The sequence below is a fragment of the Colletes gigas genome, unplaced genomic scaffold (assembly GCF_013123115.1).
Source record: "Colletes gigas isolate AHSC1104 unplaced genomic scaffold, ASM1312311v1 Colletes_gigas_Sc00005, whole genome shotgun sequence".
Taxonomy (NCBI): domain Eukaryota; kingdom Metazoa; phylum Arthropoda; class Insecta; order Hymenoptera; family Colletidae; genus Colletes; species Colletes gigas.
This window is the reverse complement of record NW_025106634.1, coordinates 7,866,102-7,882,508: the sequence shown is the minus strand read 5'-3', so window position 1 is coordinate 7,882,508 and position 16,407 is coordinate 7,866,102. Positions and strand designations below refer to the sequence as shown.

Sequence of the window (16,407 nt, the reverse complement as noted above, 5' to 3'; positions counted from 1 at the left end):
TCCAATTAGGTGCCTAAATTTTTCAACGGAGAGAAAAAATTGCAAATCGTTGTGGAAAAATTATTTTCGGTTGCGGGGGTCAATTACAATCAGTTTTTGTCATTAGACACACCCGCGAAATCCTGCCCACTTTCGAGAAAAAAAATAGAGAAGGTGTGAAATTATTCGAGAAAATTAAAAAATTGCAAATCGTTGTGGAAAAATTATTTTCGGTTGTAGGGTTCAATTACAGTCTTTTTTGGTGAATAGACATACCCCCGAAATCTTGCGCATTTTCGAGAAAAAAATTCAGTAAGAGCGGCACTTTAAACGTTAATAACTTTTTAACGAAGCTTCCACCAACAAATTAGTATTCTTGATTTTTGTCTTATTTTGGCCTCTACTATCGCTCATTAAAATTTTTGCTAGAGGTGGCCGAACACCCTGTATAATGATATCCCGACGAAATATTTCATTTACGATTCGTTCAAAATTACCAAGTTTTTGTTACGTTCAGGGGATATTTATCACGTGCTTGGGATTTGATCCACGCTGTATACGTATTAAACGACTCGGTTACACAGTATGTTGAATAAAAATTGCGAGAGAAATTGCAGTGCTTATTCATTGCTAAAGAGATTCTATCTGCACCATCGTCTATCAATTATACGTGCCTTTGATTGAGATCACCTCGAGTATCGTGCCTTTCCGATTATTTTCTCACACAGGTACAAATTAATATCATCCGCGTGTAAATCATTGTTGCGATTTCGACGAGTAACATGTTCTTTATCTCGTATCTCCATAAGATGCTGCTACATCCAGTAAAACATGCATGATGCAACATTGCTTTCCGTTACGATTATGCCAGACACCTTCACGCCGAACGTTGACTCGATCGTAACAGCGAAACGTCGATTACTTCATGCGTAATCGAGTCATCGTTCCTCGTTCGATTTTCGATGTTTTTCGTCGAGACGTTCAATTGGGGATTCGATTCGAACCTTCGTCGCTCGAACGATATAATTACGATATAGTTGCAATTTTGGTAGCGATAACGAAATAATAAATCCTTGTTATCGATAATGATTTTCTGTTTTATATCTCGTAGCTGTTAATTGGGTAAAGATCAACGCTTCTTTCCTCCGTGAACATATCGTGAAGCGTTGAACGATGCGCATCGAACGAAAATTCTATGCTCGCCAGAACGATTGGCTTTTTTAATTTTAATTAGTTCGTAGTCCCATTTGTCAGCGATTCGGTAGAAATTATTTATTACATGTTACAGCGTTCGAATACGTTTAAAATTTGTTTTTAAAAGTTGTATTAAATTTGTCGGATCAATGCTCAAAAAACTAATGCGAGAATTGAACGATTCGAATGAGATTGAAATACTCGCAGCCCGGAAGAAGAAAAAAAAAAAATACTGTCAGTCGTACGATAGCGTTTAATGTGATAAGGTCTGTAATCCTGTCTTTGCAGGCCAATTGGGTTCTGTAATTATTTTAAGAATCTGTTGTGTAATAAATAACTCGTGATTTTAAATATTTCATTACCACGATATGTAACTGTTTCTTTCATTGAATGGAAAATCGACTCGTGCGATGTTACATAAGAGATAGGACGCCAGGGAAAAATATATTAAAAGGAGGGTTGTAACGTCTGTAATTTTCATATAATTTCTACATATATTTCTTTCAGGCAGTATTATTTACAAAAATGTTCCACCTTCTACGAAGTCTTGATAATTCAGTCTTGACACAAGTTATACATGTATATGATCCCAATCATTTATAATATTTCTTCATTGATTATATTAGGAATCCATCCTTTTTTTTTTTCTTTTATTATTATTTATGCTTGTTTACATACGTTTTATTATTCTTTGCTCATATTTAATATACTTCGAAAGAGAATTTAGAAATGTTACTGTTCGACTGGTCAACACAAATCAAGTAGAAACAAATTATTTTTTCGTTTGATTAGAAAGTAGGAAACGTGTTTCTCGAAATTAATGTTTCTTTTGTTCCATCATCTACACTGCTCCAGACTACATGACTGCAAACATTTTTATAAATTTCTGCATGGTATCGCCTCGTAGTACATAGTATTATTGATTCTTTTCTCAGTTTGGAAGAACAGAGGAACGGATTTCAATTACATTCTTCAACATTCCTTGACGATCTACGAAGAATTATACACCTCTTGTTAAAATAATTTTTTTTATAATTTTACACGCGTTGCTTCGATATTGTATCATTTGCATTGTTATAATTAAAGAAATGCACATATACATGTAAAAATTGAATATAAATTTAATACAAAAAGTATTCAAAAAATTTCAAACCCTTGTAAATATTCACTTATGGTACGAAAAATATACAGGGTGTTCGGCCACCTCTAGCAAAAATTTTAATGAGCGATAGTAGAGGCCAAAATAAGACGAAAATCAAGAATACCAATTTGTTGATGGAAGCTTCGTTAAAAAGTTATTAACGTTTAAAGTGCCGCTCTTACTGAATTTTTTTCTCGAAAATGCGCAAGATTTCGGGGGTATGTCTATTCACCAAAAATGACTGTAATTGAACCCTACAACCGGAAATAATTTTTCCACAACGATTTGCAATTTTTTAATTTTCTCGAATAATTTCACAACTTCTCTATTTTTTTTCTCGAAAGTGGGCAGGATTTCGTGGGTGTGTCTAATGACAAAAACTGATTGTAATTGACCCCCGCAACCGAAAATAATTTTTCCGCAACGATTTGCAATTTTTTTTCTCCGTTGAAAAATTTAGGCACCTAATTGGATTTTCAGTAAGGAATTTTTTTCTCGAAAGTGCGTACGATTTCGGAGGTATGTGTAATGATAAAAAATGATTGTAATTGATCCCCGCAACCGAAAATAATTTTTTTAGAACGATTTGAAAAATTTTTTTTCGCCGAAAAATTTCACCACCTACTCGATTTTTTTTCTCGAAAGTAGATAGGATTTCGGAGGTATGTGTACTCACCAAAAATGATTGTAGTTGACCCCCGCAACCGAAAATAATTTTTCCAGAACGATTTGAAATTTTTGAATTTAATTGTTAATAACTTTTTAACGAAGCTTCCATCAACAAATTAGTATTCTTGATTTTCGTTTTACTTTGGCCTCTACTATCGCTCATTAAAATTTTTGCTAGAGGTGGCCGAACACCCTGTATAACGAATGCAATAAATATTTATCTTCTCCATTACTCTGTTATGTTCGTCTGTTGTTAATCCGAGGTGTATTTCTCTTCATTTTCGTGAAATGTGTATCGCGTTGTCGTAATAGCTACGGTAAGATTTACACAGTGTTCGACGAGTCTCAAAAACACTGAAATTAAAAATTGAAATAGCCACACAATGACGTTCGCTTAAGATTTAATTTTGTAACCGCGTTACGGAGATTTTCACGCAGGTCGTTTGTTTTTTACCATTCTAAACAAATTACGATCAATATTAATTAAATTGTGTCGTTACGTACGCGGAGGCGTAATACTGTCGATAGAAATTTCAAGCTTCTTCGAACGAAAACTGAGCACGTAGTGAAAAACATTTCGAATTTTGCGTTTAAATTTTTAACAAACAAGATCACGAATAGACGATCGTTTCGCATAAAAATTTTTTCCAAGACTGCTTAATACGTAGAACGGACGCAAATCAATAACGTGATTTGACTTTACAGCGATTTTAAAAAACATTCTGCGATGTTCTGCTCCCAAAAATACATATATAAACGTACAAGGAGGATGTACACAATCGTGTCCAATTGCGTTTGCATATGTAACTTACAGAAAGAAATTGTAAAAATCACTTATGTGCAAACAGCAGTGTATAAAATATAATAAAGGTAGTATTTACAATATCGTAAGATTAAACGTTAGTTTAGCGAATTCTGTAGTGCCATCTGTCTATGTCACATTGATATCCGCTCGTTTTCATTATATCAAATAGTTGTAAACTAATATTTCATTTTTCGTTTGCTTCCTGATCGCGCGGAACCAATTTTTTCAGTCCCGAATAAACATTCCCTCAGCATTGTAGCTTTTTCTCTTTTCTGTTTGCCTGCGTTAGACTATTTTACTATCAGCAATGAACGTTTACACAAAGTGATTAATCGAAAATTGTTATTTGAAACAAGCGTGGTTCGAAACGGTGTATCAAGTTCCAATACAGTGATCTTAACTGCCATATTTTTGAATAACGCTTGAAAATCACTTACGCGTATAATAATTACAATATTTTTAATTAACGAAATATCATGGATACCATATATCTTGCTCGATTCGTAATTTTCGATAACGATTAATCGTAGAAATACCGTTTCTACGTATATTTTTTTTGGAACATATAAAACATGAGCACGATGGCTAAGCTCGAGTCGCATCGCTGAGGATCACAAAAAACACATTTACAATTTGCTTGATAGATTACAGGAGCGAAAAAGTGACATTAAACACAGACACTTTAAACTTGCTGTTTGTACTACAATGATTATGACGAATTGGAAAGTCTGCCATTCACTTAACTAAACGCCCATAACACGATATATTATGCAAGGGACATTTATCTTTTCAAGTAACATGGTAGCACGTAAAAAAGTTGGATTTTTATCAATGTCAAGCGATTACGAGGAAAGGACGCGCGAGCCCTTCGCGGCGATAAAAGTGAGCGAAGCTTACAGACTTTTAAGCTTCTCCTAATATTGTACAGATTTTTGTAAAAGTTAATAGCGATATCGGCCAAACTCGAACAAACTCGAACGCCAGGTATGCCCCGATACGCTTGACACCGATGTCAATGACATAAAATCGAGTTATTGACAATTTTTACAATGAATATGATGTGTACATATATAAGAAGTATGCGCAGATAAATCCCCTCTTTTCGTAGTTTCATAATCCCTGTCTGTACATCATTTAAACATCATTCCTGTTCAAAATAAATACATAATTTACATAACAATTCCTTGTAAGTCATAAAGCTCATAAAATAGTACGAATATATCTCTTCGACTTGGATTCCACATAAATATTGTTGCTCTAGAGGATATCATGCTTGTGGGAAATTGCGATTTATTTGTTGTCGCGTCTTACAACGGGAACTTACGTAAAGGGGGAGAGGGTTGGGCGGGGCGGGGGAGGGAGGGGGGCTACCCGTATTATTAGTATACTTTATAAACTACATTACAATTCTAAACCACACCGACACCAGCAGCTGGTATCAGAACGCAGGAGCGTGAATAACTCGTTAATGTATTTGGGAAATAGCACACGATTTGCAAATAGATGTACAATATGAATGAACGATGAACAATTCACAAAGAGATAAAAGGTGATTTCCTTAATCGGTAATACCGATCACTGAGATGTTCGGAATTCTTATTTACAGTATCAGCCTTATATATACTTGTACATAGGGAAATGGAACTAAAATGATATATAGATCTATTATTCATTGGTGTTGAATATGTCAATAATGATCGCGCGTCTATAATCTTTTCACGCGCATAATTCCATCCTGTATATTTTAACATTTTTTTTTTTTACATTGAATCGCAGATTCATTCGCTTGATTATGCTTATTCATGTTTTTTGTCAACAGTAGCTTAAAATGTTATCGATCCATGCACATTTATTATATGATAATAAATTGCACATCAACCAATCGCGAAAATTATTATGCTACTCATCGATAGATACTAACGCTTAACTATTAGTAATAAAGTAATATAAAGTAACATAATATTGGGTGGATAACGAGGCCAGTAAAGTCTAAAAATATGCCATAACAGAACGATTACAAACATGAAATATAACATTTCCTTTACGCGCACGGTGGAACCGATGATGTAGATTTCACGGTTAAAAAAGGTTGACAATTTTGTTCACCGTAATATTTCGCGAGAAAGTAAAAGATTTGTAAAAAATAACAAAGTAACGTGTAAAATGCTCAGAAGTGCATGTTTCTGTCATAAATAGTGCATATGTAGTTACGTACATAGAAATAAGCAGTCCCGCACCACTTTTTAAGATCGAGTGTTTTTTTTTTTTATCGGAAAAGAATTAATAATACGACGTATGATTCGAGACATTTAAGGTCGATCTTTTATTGTTATCGTACTCATGTAACAATAATAAAAACTAGGTACGATCACGTATCTAATAATTTTTCTTACTACCTTCTCTCGTAAAAGCATATATTTTATTTCAAAACAGAAACTTTGTACTGTCATTTCACTTTTACTAGCAAGATTCGAATTTGAGTCTGGTAGTGTTCTATTCTCTCTTTTCTCGTAATTGGCATCCAACGACCAATGGAGTTTAAACAGAACTGGTGCTGTGTTTGTTGCGCGCTGTAGCTGCCCGTCGTCTTCTCTTAATTTTAGGCGAGGTTTATGGTAGGGCAAAAATTCAAAATGAAAGATGGCGGCTGGCTGCTGCAGCGCGTAACAATATCCATCCGATATATATGCTTGTATACCGTGGTCTATTCGACATGGAAATAGTTTTCGCTCTTGGCCAATTAATGACAGAGTAAAACGGTCCTGAATAGCGCGGCCATTTAAAATCGAGTCCACACTATCTACAAGTCTGCTATCATAAAATCTTTAAATTTCGCAACATTGGACCTTTGTAAATGTAAAACGCACGCGCGCATGACTTACAGTACGATTTACGTACGCGGCTCATGCAGTCACCGAAATTATATAATCGTTCATATTTCCAGCAAACACGAGGGGCTAGGTATGTACAACGTCCATAATTCGGATTTTACAGTCTATGTCTGTACAACATACAGAGTTTACCTGTTTGCACGCGACATTATTCTTCTCTTCCCAACACAAAGTCTCGGGACAAACACTGTTACGTCTTGACAAGCTGTAGAATAATGCAGGTCGATGTTGTTACAACATTTGTCGATTGTCAAATGTAACTACCAGTCGTTACGTTTTATTTTTTTTCCACTTTACCATTTTATCACTGGTATTTGAGAAGGAATGAGTTACGACAGATCTCACTGGAACATTCAACGTGCGGTTGCACTTTACCAATTCCAAGAGTACTTTTATTTTTTTTAACTTTCATCGCTTCGCGTGCTTTTGGATATTTTACACGCCAATATTGTGCTTTATGTTAATTTGTATGTTATGGTGATCTTGCTGCAGCGTCTCAAGAATTTGTTTTTGTATATCGTGCTCTGCCTAAAATACAAAGTATAAAGATAGTTTTATCAAATAAAAGATTGCTCGTTTCAATTGTTATTACCTGTAACGGTGTTAAGCTTCCTCTTTTCGCTTGTAAGGCTGGATTTTTCAGGTCTCGCGCCAAAACGTTCAGCTGCGATTCTTGCAACGCCATGCTGTTCTTAAGTTGTAGATGCGTTCTCCTTATTTCTTTATTGATTGCCTGTTGTTAAGAAGACCAAGAATAATTTTTTTCTCATTGTACCATGTTCAACGAACACTTAATGTTGTACACTTACATTATGATCCGGTAGTTGTTGAACTTTCGCATCGTTAAAGGTATCTAAAAATATCAGAGTAGAAAAGAATGTGAAAATTCACTCTAATATATGTATATTAATGTATGTACCTATGTACTTACTTTCAAAAATCATTTTCACTATTAGATCTGTAACAGTCACAATAAAATTCTTATTAGAATACGGGTATAACGCGTCCAAGGGTCCAATTTTTAAGCAAGAAACGTATAGAATTGAAATAATTCTGAGTAACTAAGTAATGAGTTTAGTACCTGAATCATTGAATTTTTCGTCCACCGGGTTTGGAGGTAGAAGCGGCAAGCTGGAATCCACTTCCTGATAGTCGATGGTAAGTTCGTCCAGGGTGGAATTGGGCGACTCAGCGACCCTCAGAAGCTGAGAATTCATATTGTATTGGCTGTAGTTCGAGCCGAGATCCGGGAATTCGTCCGTAACGAACGACCTGCAGTCAACGTACGGGACGCTCTGCTCTTCGTCAGAAACGTGTCTCTTTTTATTGCAAGATGTCCTAAGATCTTCGTCGCTGTATATCCTCTTCAATGGATACTGATGGCTCGATCTGGAATCGGAGATGACGCTCTCGTCGACCACGCTGGCCTCCGGGTACTCTATCAACGGTTCCGTTTCGTGCTCGAAAACGTTCGCGTTGTGCTCAACTTTGATGTCGCAGGATATATCGTCGCACAACGAGTGCGTGCTCGATACGCTTATAATAGATTCATCGATCGCTACGCCCGGATTCAAAGTGTCTATACTCAGAGGATCGTCCAACCGAGACGTTGCAGGCTCTACGGACAAATCGCTCGTGGTGATTATGCTACCGACTTGTCCAGAAACCGTTTTATCGTCCTTGCTTTGCACGTTATCGTGTGCACTGTGGGATTGATTGATCGGTAACGATTTACCCGAGGGTTTACAATTCTCATGGACTTCGGTCAGATGGACTGTTTTCGAGTCCTGTTTTGGCGTTCGATTCCCCTTGCCCTGCACCACCAAGTAATGATCGATCTTCTTGATACCGATTTTGCTGGCCTGCGTGGCTGCCGGGGGCAAATGTTGCGACACTATGGCGGCCTTCACGAACTGCTCGTCCGGCACAGGTGATCCTGTCAGACGGTTTTCCGACACCGACGACGACAAATCGCTAACCAAATGCGTGATCGCGTCCTCCACCTGCGAAGGATCCCCCACGCTGCTCTTCGAGTTCGATTGTTGCGAGTCCGTACCCTGCAAAAGACGTTTCACGTACAGTTTTCATCTCGATACGATCGAGTCTACAGGGCATTGTACGGAACTAGAATGCCTCTGTTGCGTGAACCTTGATCAACCCGTTCTAATTCCGTGGACCACCCTGTTCGGTAATTCATGTTCCAAATACCAAGTCAAACGACACGTCTTCCTTGTTCTGGATCATCGCCATCGTAGTTTCGGACACCACCGCCGAGAATCTTTTCTTCATTTGCTTCACGAGCTGAACACCTTCCTCCTCCCTGACGTGACAAATAATTTTCATTTTCATTCCGTATCGACTCAACCCTCCGCAACCCAAATTGTATTCTTGATCCTCGAATTATTGATATTTTACGTTAGCAAGAAAAATACTGTCAACAGGAATCGGTCAACGATCAAAAATACCGCAAGGATGTCGCATCGGGTTGTCGTGACGTTGTATAATTTATGTATATTGCAAAACTTACGACACTAATGTGTTTATGCACACAAAAGATTCAACAGTTTGCGTGTCCTTATCGAACTCTAAATAGCCGTGCGTACGTAAATAAATAAAGTCACCCGATTTCGAGAGCAGCCTGTAACACGATGATCCGCAGGTCTCCGCACGATCGTACACTGCGAACGATTAAACGTTGATACCAATGCTGGCTGGAATTAATCAAACAGTGGAAAAGAAACCGAATGCAAACTCACTCTGACGAAGCGCGATCACCGTCCACCTGAAATCGTCCTTGTGCATGAAACTGAAGGCGCTCAAACCTGAGACTTCCTCCGATAAGTAACCGGCCACCACGGACACCCTGTGGTCGCAGTAAATGATTCTGCCGTCCACCAAGTGCCGGGTGACGTACTCGTCTTTGTTCGCGTCCATTAGCGATATTTCGGTGATTGGACGCTTCATCAGCAACCGCGCTCTACCCACGAAAATTATGTCGTTGCTGGTCGAGCCGACTTCTACAAAATAACATCGAATTCGTTTAACATCGCGCCACCGGTGTATCTTGTTCGACAATTTTAAAATTAACGCGTTCACTGTCCGGGTCTCTTAACGGCGTATCCAAACGCGTGGCGACATGACCCGTACACGGGTCACGGACAGTGAACGTGTTAACATAAAACATCGAAAGATTTCTCTTCGCGAGATTACACAGGCTGCTCGAAGGTAGCCATTTTCACCTCGGTATTGCGTTCGACCGCCGTTCAATTCCGAATTCCTACAAGTGTCCGCGAGCCTGAGCATCCCCGAGATCTCGACGCACTCGTATTGGGGATGTTCTCGCCTCGAGGCGGTACGGTGCAGCATTCTCAGCTGAAAACACCGCCTCTGCTCGCGAAAGGGTCTACCCTCGTTCCTGAGGGTCGTCGACGAGTCCTCCGAGGAGCTGGAATTGTCGTTCGCCGCGTCCGTGATCTGTGCCCGCGACGTGGACGACGTCACGACCACACCCTGCATCTCGTCCGGGACTAGATTCTTCGTGAGCTCCTCGTGATCGTTTGGATGGACGAAATTGTACAGAGAGTGGCTCAACAGGTCCGCCTGCAAACGCCATTCGCGCGAGAACGAAACTCTCTCGATTAATTGGTCGACCTTTGCTTTCACAGCAAAGTCTTACGTTACGCGGAGTTTTCTGGGCCTTGGTACATTTATCACAAAATACAGTCTACAGACTAGTTTTCAAGGACATTGTCACAGTGCTTGGCAATCAAATAGAATATCGTCGCAACGCCCGCAATTTATATTATTAACACGTGTGCAATTACTGCACTTTATAATTAAGGGAAGAAACGTGGAAGTAAACAAGGACATCGGTATTGCTATTAAAGTCCCGCGTAACAATTGTTTTTACGGTAGTTCCGTTCGCGTAAGGTGTTTTTCTTTCGAAAACTACGTAACTCACGACGATACGCTTCGGTCAAGCAGTGCACGACTGACCTTTGACAAACGATTATGCAGTTATTTTCTTCAAGGATGTTTATCTAAGGTGACGCGCCATGTGTCATCGTAGACACACATTTCCATTATCAGGTTGGAAGCGAACGATTTCCCAACGTATTCATCCGACAGAGTTGATTGGCACTGAGAACGGTACTGGATCTTTCTGGCCAAACGAGAACTACGAAGTACGATCTGGTGCTCGTTTTATTTTTATGTACATTATACATGGAATACAATATCGTCTAAACGTAACGCGAGAAGTACAATTTTAACGTGGCCCAGCAAGAAGAAGATCAATGGCGACGAGTCGCTGAGATCTTGGTGACCAGATGACAGCTGCATTTATCGACATAATCTTATCGTTGAACTTCGATCTCAATAAAGCGATAGTTTCAATAGAAGCGTGGCATGTTGCACCATCGCGGACGAATAAAAACCACGCAATTCGCCTAGCAAAAGATGGCCAACGCTCTTCGACTGTTAGCAGGGCCCAGGACGAAACTGTTCTGTCCTTTTCTTTCCTTTCGCTTCCTCCAGGCAACAAGTAGAGCCTTACAAAACAATCGACGATCTCCAAAGCTGGCGACTCGATGGGAAAAGGACGACCAAAGCCACCCCCACGGGCACTGTCTGGCGACTCCAACGAAAAGCAGAAAGAGTGTCCGTGTTCTATCGATCCAGGTTGTTCCGCAGGAACCGCGGCGCTCCAGATTCGAGCGTAACGATAATTCGACACTCGAGCGTAACGAACCCGGCTCGTTCGGCCGAGTTTTCCCGACTCCGGGTTCTAAGGACACCGTCGGACGGTGGGACGGACAGAGAAGGAGATATTCGGGAGAACGGAGGTTGTTTGCGCCGGGATCCTCCAGATAAGGAGATACTCGCAATCAGCCGGTATTGTTCTCAAGGAGAAACTTCCCGCGGCGAAAACGAGCCTCCGTCGCCGACGTGGTGCACCGTGGCCGCGATTAAATCCCGACAGGGCTCCGGGGATGCAGAAAAGGAAACCGGAGGAACGTGGACGGCGGTGTGTGTTTCGTCTGGCGCGTACAACCTGCACATTCCCCCGGCCAATTGAACGCCTTAACCCCGTTCGAGCGAGGGTCTGTCGACGCGTTAGCCCTCCCGAGTATTTAAATCTCCATACTCGGAGATCTTACAGGCGTGGGAGTGGCGGAATCGATCTTCTCGAGCCGCGTAACCTGTGTATCGTTTCCTTTGACCGCGCGAGGCGGAAGACGTCGGATCATATCCACTCCATCGAAGATTTCAGTCGCTTAACTCGGGGAAGGTGCAAAAGGAAGCATTTCCGACCATTGGCATTTTGTTAAGCGTGATGAGATAAGAACAAATTTCCATATAAGAACGTTTCCTTTGGCGTGTTTAAGACCTGGTTCCAGCGCTCGCCGGCAGAGGGCTACGCTCTCTCGCAACTGCTCAGCGATGACTTCTCTTCTTTAATTTTCTTTCCTCTTACTCACTTCCTCCGTGTTTTAATTAAAAGAGAAACAGTTAAATTCGCTGATGGATTCTAAGCTGTCGTAAAATATTTTCATTTTTTCTTACGATATTTCGTTTCTGGAGTAATCGAGTCTGTCCAATGCTCTATTACAATGTTAATCTTCGTCCTCTTGCCCAGTAGATTTTCGAAACTTCTTGATAACGTGATCGTACAAAAATAATTGTAATATTATCAATTTTTTTTTTTTTCTCTGTTTAAACCGCACGTCCACTGCGCGGCGTCGTTATTCTCCTAAATCCTGTGTATTCTGCTCGGTATATAATCCGGCCTGCAACACGTGTTGCAATCATTGCGATTGAAAACCGGGTTCCCATCACGTAGCTTGTTGTAGACATCGCGGAAACAAGAAACAAACGAGCAAAATGTGTCGAATAAAAGAGCGAAACGATGAACCCGACGAGCGATGGAGCATCGGTTTTGTATACGATGCAACGAACTCGAAATACTGGACGATTCGTAACTTTTTTTTCGCTCCAATAGCGAACGCTGTTTGCGGGAAACTGTTTCGCCGGGTGGAATATTAATTAAAAACTCGTACTGGATCGCACAAAATCTGTTTAGTTGTTCTTTGCGTGCTCGTAAATCAGGTTACAAGGGTTTAATATTGCCAGAGGTATTTTAATTAATTAAATAAATGTGACAATACGCGACGACGCCCATTAGCGCGCACTGATTGGCTGCGCCTCCATAGACCTCGATAACAACGAAAGAGTTCACTTTTAATTATAGTCCTTTGCAAAAAGACATCGATCAATGATCGCAATATTTATTACTACGTGTTAATTATAATAAAAAATATAAACATCGAGCCGCTGAACGAAATCGTAGTATATAACATAAATAACGCCGGGTCAAAGTTTAAAGTAAAAGACACGAAAAAAACGTAAATATTATCCGCGACGCTTCTTATCCTCCTCGAAGGCGAACAGTTTTTCATAACTCGCGATCGATAAAAACGATCGTTTGGACTTTTGTACGAAAAGAGGAAAAAAATGGAATTGTCGCCACGAACCTATAAGAATATTTTGTTCGAAATAATTGGAATAATTGTTTTGATACGACGAGGACGTTTCGACGAAGCAAACCTATCGATAGAATCTTGAATATTTAATTCCAATTCGACAGTGTATTAGAGCATCGCGTCCCGAATCAATTGATTATTGATACGTTTAATTATTTCGTGGCTCGAAACCACGGGGCTTTCATGCTGGCAAATTTGCGGGAATATTCGATAAAGTGGAAAAAGGATTGTGGATGCATAGGTGTTGCCATGGTCGCGTGTTTGCGTTACGCTCGTTTGATCGATAATTCCGAGCCCTTAGCGCGAGGTATGTTTGTTTCTCTGCACCCATCGGTTGCAACCGCGAGCGAATCGATAGGGTTTATCAATTCATTGGTATCGAGTTACCGATAACAGAACGACAGGTTCCATTGAGACGGATTGAAGATTCCAACCATAAACGTAACGAAAAGTTACGTTTACAACCGCGTGGAACGAACTTTATCGATGTTCGATCCTTCGTACTCCAAAAATTGGGTTCAATACCACTTGTTATATGGTAGAAGTTACGTTAACCCTTTGCACTCCGAATTATATTTAAATCTTGTTACCAGCTGCTCCCAATGCTTTTAAGTGTTTCATTTGAAATTTACGTTAATTAAAAAATATTGTATTTTGTAATTTTTAAGTGTATATCTCTTTGGTTTGGACTTGATGTCGAGTCACATTCGATATAGGAGTGCAGAGGGTTAAAATGCGGTTTTTCAATTTAAAATTGAAAATGATTTTCTTTGCCTGATCTGTACGATTCTGCGAATCTCGGTACCAGAGAAGAATGCACATTTACCTGAGAGTGGCCAAGGTGTTCCAGGACCTGCCGGCTAACATAGATGATCTTCCCCGTAGAGGTGACCACGAGAAAGAAGCCCCCGCTTTCGATCAAGTTCTGTTACGGTTAACAAAAACGATTTTAACGCGTTCGACATCGAACGATAACAGGACTGGATCGATCTACGAGTACTCACGGTGATAATGTACTGTTCCAAGTCCATTTTGGCGAGTTCTCGAGGTAGTAAGTTTGTTTTCCCAGGCCCGAGCGCTGCAACGGGAACGGACGAGCGAATGTTAATTACAAGGGACAAAGAAACCTTATCGATTCGTTCGAATATCGAACGAGCCATTTGTTGTTCGATTAATTGGGTCACGAATGCACCGTTCCAGGCCTCGGGATGTCAAGGCTACCAGCGTCGCGACTGGTAAAATTGTTTTACTGCGACTTTTACTGTCTATTTGGTATTTATTTTGATCAAATTCAATATGGCGAACGGAATATTCGAGAACCAACCGATTTCCAGGGCTTTCTCGTTTCAACTTACTGTAATGGGACCCAAGGTAGGCGACAGCCAGCCTCAAGATGGATATCTTGTCCAGCTTCTTCGGACTCTCGGCGACAGTGGGTACGAGCTTCCCCATAGCCATGATGTTTGTGTTGTGATTGTCGCGGCGCTGTTTCTCCGCCATGTTTCGCGCCGCTCTTGGATTGCTGCAACACAAACAAAAGCAACTGTTGCTGAAATTGTCAACAATATCGTAAATGTAAGATTTCATATTGGGGTGACTCGCATTGGTCATGCGTTCCTGCCGTTGCTACAACAGGACTATCTTGTTTTGCGACTGTGCACTGTCGGTTCTTCTAGTTACATCATTATGTGTTTACCTTTCTTTGCGCGACTGCGACATTTTTGGCCTTTATGTTATTAATAAATACACTTTTATTTTCCGGGCCTTCTAATTGAAACTGCCCCTCCAAACAGTAAACGACCTCGAAGCTGAGGCTAAGGGTTCGGTTACAGAATTTATTTCGAGCTCTGTTCGAGGATCGCCGTCATAACTCGCGCACTGAAAAACCGCCGGAGAACTTTGTTGCTCCCGTATCGAGTTTCGAACGATGGTTTTCAATGGCAACGGTGCAAAAACGGCCTCGAGAGTGCAATATCTTAGCGACGCATCTAAATTTCCTCGCGCGTGAGTCAACGGCGTCGTTTGACCACGAAAATAATTCCATCCGCGAGTTTCGCGGCCATGGACAAGGTTCCACCTTCTCTGGTCTTTCTCGTCGAAAATATTAACCCTTTGCACTCGAGGGCTACGCTATATGGAGACAATGCAAACAATTGGCGATTGCTTCGAGAGCTATCACACCTTGGACGATTACAAAATGTAATAATTTTATAATTTTTTGCTTTTTTATATATCACAACATTTGTATCCATAGCGATGACTTTTCTTTTAATACGCGTATCAGTTACTTATATGTAAATATGATCTTTTTTAATTTTGTCGAAAATTTCACACATTCTCGAATTTTTTTCTCGAAAATGGGTAGGATTTCGAGGATATGGCTGTTCATCAAAAATCATTGTAATTCACCCCTGCAACTAAAAATAATTTTTTTAAAAAGATTTGAAATTTTTTTTCGACGAACAATTATATTTTCAGTAATGAATTTTTTTCTCAAAGCCGAGCAAGATTTCGGGGTAGTGTCTATTGACCAAAAACGATTGCAATTGACCCCTACAGCGAAACATAATTTTTTCAGAGCGATTAGAAATATTTTAATTTCGCCGAAAAATTTGTCCACCTACATGAATTTTTTTCTCGAAAGTGCGTGGCATTTCGGGGTTATGTCTGTTCACCAAAAATGATTGTAATTCACCCCTGCAACTAAAAATAATTTTTTTATAACGATTTGAAATTTTTTAATTTTGTCAGAAATTTCACACTTTCTCGAATTTTTTTCTAGAAAGTGGGTAGGATTTCGGGGGTAGGTTTATTCACCAAAAATGATTGTAATTCACCCCTGCAACTAAAAATAATTTTTTTATAACGATTTGAAATTTTTTAATTTTGTCGAAAATTTCACAACTTCTCGAATTTTTTTCTCGAAAGTGGGTAGGATTTCGAGGATATGGTTGTCCACCAAAAATTATTGTAATTCACCCCCGGAACTGAAAATAATTTTTTTATAACGATTTGAAATTTTTTAATTTTGTCGAAAATTTCACACATTCTCGAATTTTTTTCTCGAAAGTGGGTAGGATTTCGAGGATATGGCTGTTCACTAAAGATTATTGTAATTCACCCTCGGAACCGAAAATAATTTTTTTAGACCGATTTGAAATTTTTTAATTTTGTCAGAAATTTCAC

General features: G+C 39.7%; 1 protein-coding gene across 2 annotated transcripts in view; it reads right to left on the bottom strand.

The window, feature by feature from the left end:
* Positions 1-3,208: 3,208 nt before the first annotated feature.
* LOC122395228 (circadian locomoter output cycles protein kaput-like) overlaps positions 3,209-16,407 on the bottom strand; it is a 68,227-nt gene continuing 55,028 nt past the window's right edge. For both annotated transcript variants that reach the window (XM_043392651.1, XM_043392650.1), the window contains 12 exons: positions 14,577-14,743; positions 14,226-14,299; positions 14,048-14,146; positions 9,919-10,279; positions 9,436-9,696; positions 9,207-9,357; positions 8,888-8,999; positions 7,761-8,736; positions 7,611-7,637; positions 7,489-7,532; positions 7,272-7,412; positions 3,209-7,207 (listed from right to left, as the gene is read on the bottom strand). In XM_043392651.1, the coding sequence (XP_043248586.1) occupies positions 7,115-7,207; positions 7,272-7,412; positions 7,489-7,532; positions 7,611-7,637; positions 7,761-8,736; positions 8,888-8,999; positions 9,207-9,357; positions 9,436-9,696; positions 9,919-10,279; positions 14,048-14,146; positions 14,226-14,299; positions 14,577-14,743 (2,506 nt within the window). In that variant the 3' untranslated portion in view covers positions 3,209-7,114. The remainder of the gene's footprint in view (positions 7,208-7,271; positions 7,413-7,488; positions 7,533-7,610; positions 7,638-7,760; positions 8,737-8,887; positions 9,000-9,206; positions 9,358-9,435; positions 9,697-9,918; positions 10,280-14,047; positions 14,147-14,225; positions 14,300-14,576; positions 14,744-16,407) is intronic.